Consider the following 2,373-nt stretch of genomic DNA (forward strand, 5'->3'; position numbering starts at 1 on the left):
AAAATAAAATACATAGGAATAAATTAATCAGTGAGGTGAAAGAGCTGTACACTGAAACTATAAGACATTGATGAAAGGAATTGAAGAAAATACAAACAAATGGAAAGATAGCCTGTGTTCTTAGATTGGAAGAACTAATATAGTGAAAATGTTAATACCATCCAAAGCAATCTGCAGATTCAGTGCAATCCCTAACAGGATCCCAATGGTAATATACACAGAAATAGAAAAATCTATCCTGAATTTTGTATGGAATCACAAAAGACCCAAATAGGCAAAGCAATCTTGAGAAAGAAAAACAAAGCGGAAGGACATCACAATTCCTGATTTCAAACTGTTATAAACCTATATTAATCAAAACAGTATGGTCCTGCCATAAAAACAGACACATAGACCAATGGAACAGAATAGGCATCTCAGAAATAAAACCACGCATGTGTGGTCAACTAACTTTTGACAAGAGTGCCAAAAGCCCACCATGGGGAAAGAATAGTCTGTTCAATCAATGGTGTTAGGAGGCATTGAGTTGACATGAAGCTGCTCACCCACAACCTGCTGAGTTTGCCTGTGCAGGGAATTGGGGCCTGTGGCTTCGCCCTGTGCCTCCAGACCACTGAAGTCCGCATTAACCCTGTGGAGTCCAACCCCGACTTTGTGGCGGGAATGATACCTAAAGTGGAGTGGGCAGTGCTTCTGGAGGCTTCAGACACCTTGCATCTCTTCAAGGTGCCCAAAAAGCCAATTCAAGGACATGAACATAAGGAGAATTTTCTGAGAAATATGCACCATGTGCTGCTAGAGGTGGATGTGTTGGAGGGCATCCTGCAATGCCCAGAGTCTGGATTTCTATTCTCCATCAGACGTGGGATCCCCAAAATGTTGCTGAGTGATGAGGTAGCCTAGACTTAAAACAGTGCTAAGCACAAGTTTCTCATTCTGTGACCTTGTGTATCTTTGTTTACATATATCCTGTTTGTTAGTTCTGTTCTCTGTATCCCCAACCCTTGGCCCAGTGACACATGAAACACAAAGTGTTCTTGAGCTCGATATCATATACGTATTTTTCTCATTAAAGGTTCAAAACCAAAAAAAAAAATTAAATAAAAATAAATGGTGTTAGGAAAACTCTATACTCACATGCAAAAGAGTGAAACTATACCCCCCTATCTTACACCACTCACAAAAATTAACTCAAAATGGATTAAAGACTTAAAGGTAAGACCTGAAACCATAAAACTCCTAGAAGAAAATGTATAGATATAGACATAAAATTCACCCATATAAAAGGAAATCCGATCATTTGTGATAACATGGATGAACCTGGAGTGCATTATGCTGTGTGAAATAAGCCAGACAGAAAAAGAAGAATACTGTGTGGTATCACTTATACTTGAAATCTGAAAAAAAAATTCTGATTTTTTCACTGTGTGAAGTGATGGATGTGCTAATTATCTTGCTCTTGGTAATTATTCTATAATTCATGCATATGTTAAATCATCACATTGTACACTATAAATATATACAATTATATTAGTCAATTATTCCTCAATAAAGTTAAAAAAATAAACCAGTAGGGAGCATTCTAGGAACAAGAAGTAATTAAGGGTTGTGTGGCTGGAGATTTGGCTAAGGGGTAGATAGGAGCAACACTGTGAAGGGCCTCACATGCCATGTTGGTCCTCTGGGAGTCTTTGCTTATAATCAAGGTATAAGAGTCATCCTGGTTTGCATTTTATAGAAGAAAAGAGCTATAGATTATTCAGGAGTGAGTGCAACAAAATTCTGATATGCTTCTGCTTTTCCTGAAATAGTTCTAATTTCTGTGAAAGAGAAATTCAAAGTCTCATCCTGAGACTGAGTAACACCCTTCTGGAGGCTGGAAGACTAGTGATGGTTCCTTGTCTTTCATGGCATATCAAATGATGCTAAGAGCAGAGTTCTTGACTACAACCAAAATAGGACTTTTCATTCAACAAACTTTAAAAAAAAAATGTGTTTACAATGTGTCATGCTGTATGACAGTTGCTCAGGATACTTAGTCAAATAAAAATGACCATTCAAACAATTTAAATACTGGTAGAGGATGCCAATATATAAAAGAACAAGTAGACTATAGTGTAACATGTTCAATGATTAGAAGTAAGCATAAATAGTATAGGAGCACAGAGGAGGGATATGGTAAATTTCTGGGGCAGAGGCTTGAAAATGGGTTCAAGTTCTGACTCTGTCACAAATTATTAGCTCTATGATTTTAGATAAGAAATGTAATTTCTTGGGGCTTCATTGCCCCTATCAAAACAATGAGAACATTAGATGATATCTGAGTAAGCTCTCAGTTTTAAAATTAAGGGATTAAAAATGCAATCATAGGGC

At 37.1% G+C, this 2,373-nt stretch overlaps 1 protein-coding gene across 1 annotated transcript; it reads left to right on the plus strand.

Annotated features, from left to right (window-relative positions):
- The first annotated feature begins 531 nt into the window (after positions 1-531).
- On the plus strand, positions 532-903 carry LOC101289682 (multifunctional methyltransferase subunit TRM112-like protein). Its single transcript, XM_033410540.1, has one exon. It carries the CDS (start codon positions 532-534, stop codon positions 901-903), a length of 372 nt encoding a protein of 123 aa, XP_033266431.1.
- Positions 904-2,373: the final 1,470 nt, after the last annotated feature.

This window comes from Orcinus orca, chromosome 1 (genome assembly GCF_937001465.1).
Source record: "Orcinus orca chromosome 1, mOrcOrc1.1, whole genome shotgun sequence".
Lineage (NCBI taxonomy): Eukaryota > Metazoa > Chordata > Mammalia > Artiodactyla > Delphinidae > Orcinus > Orcinus orca.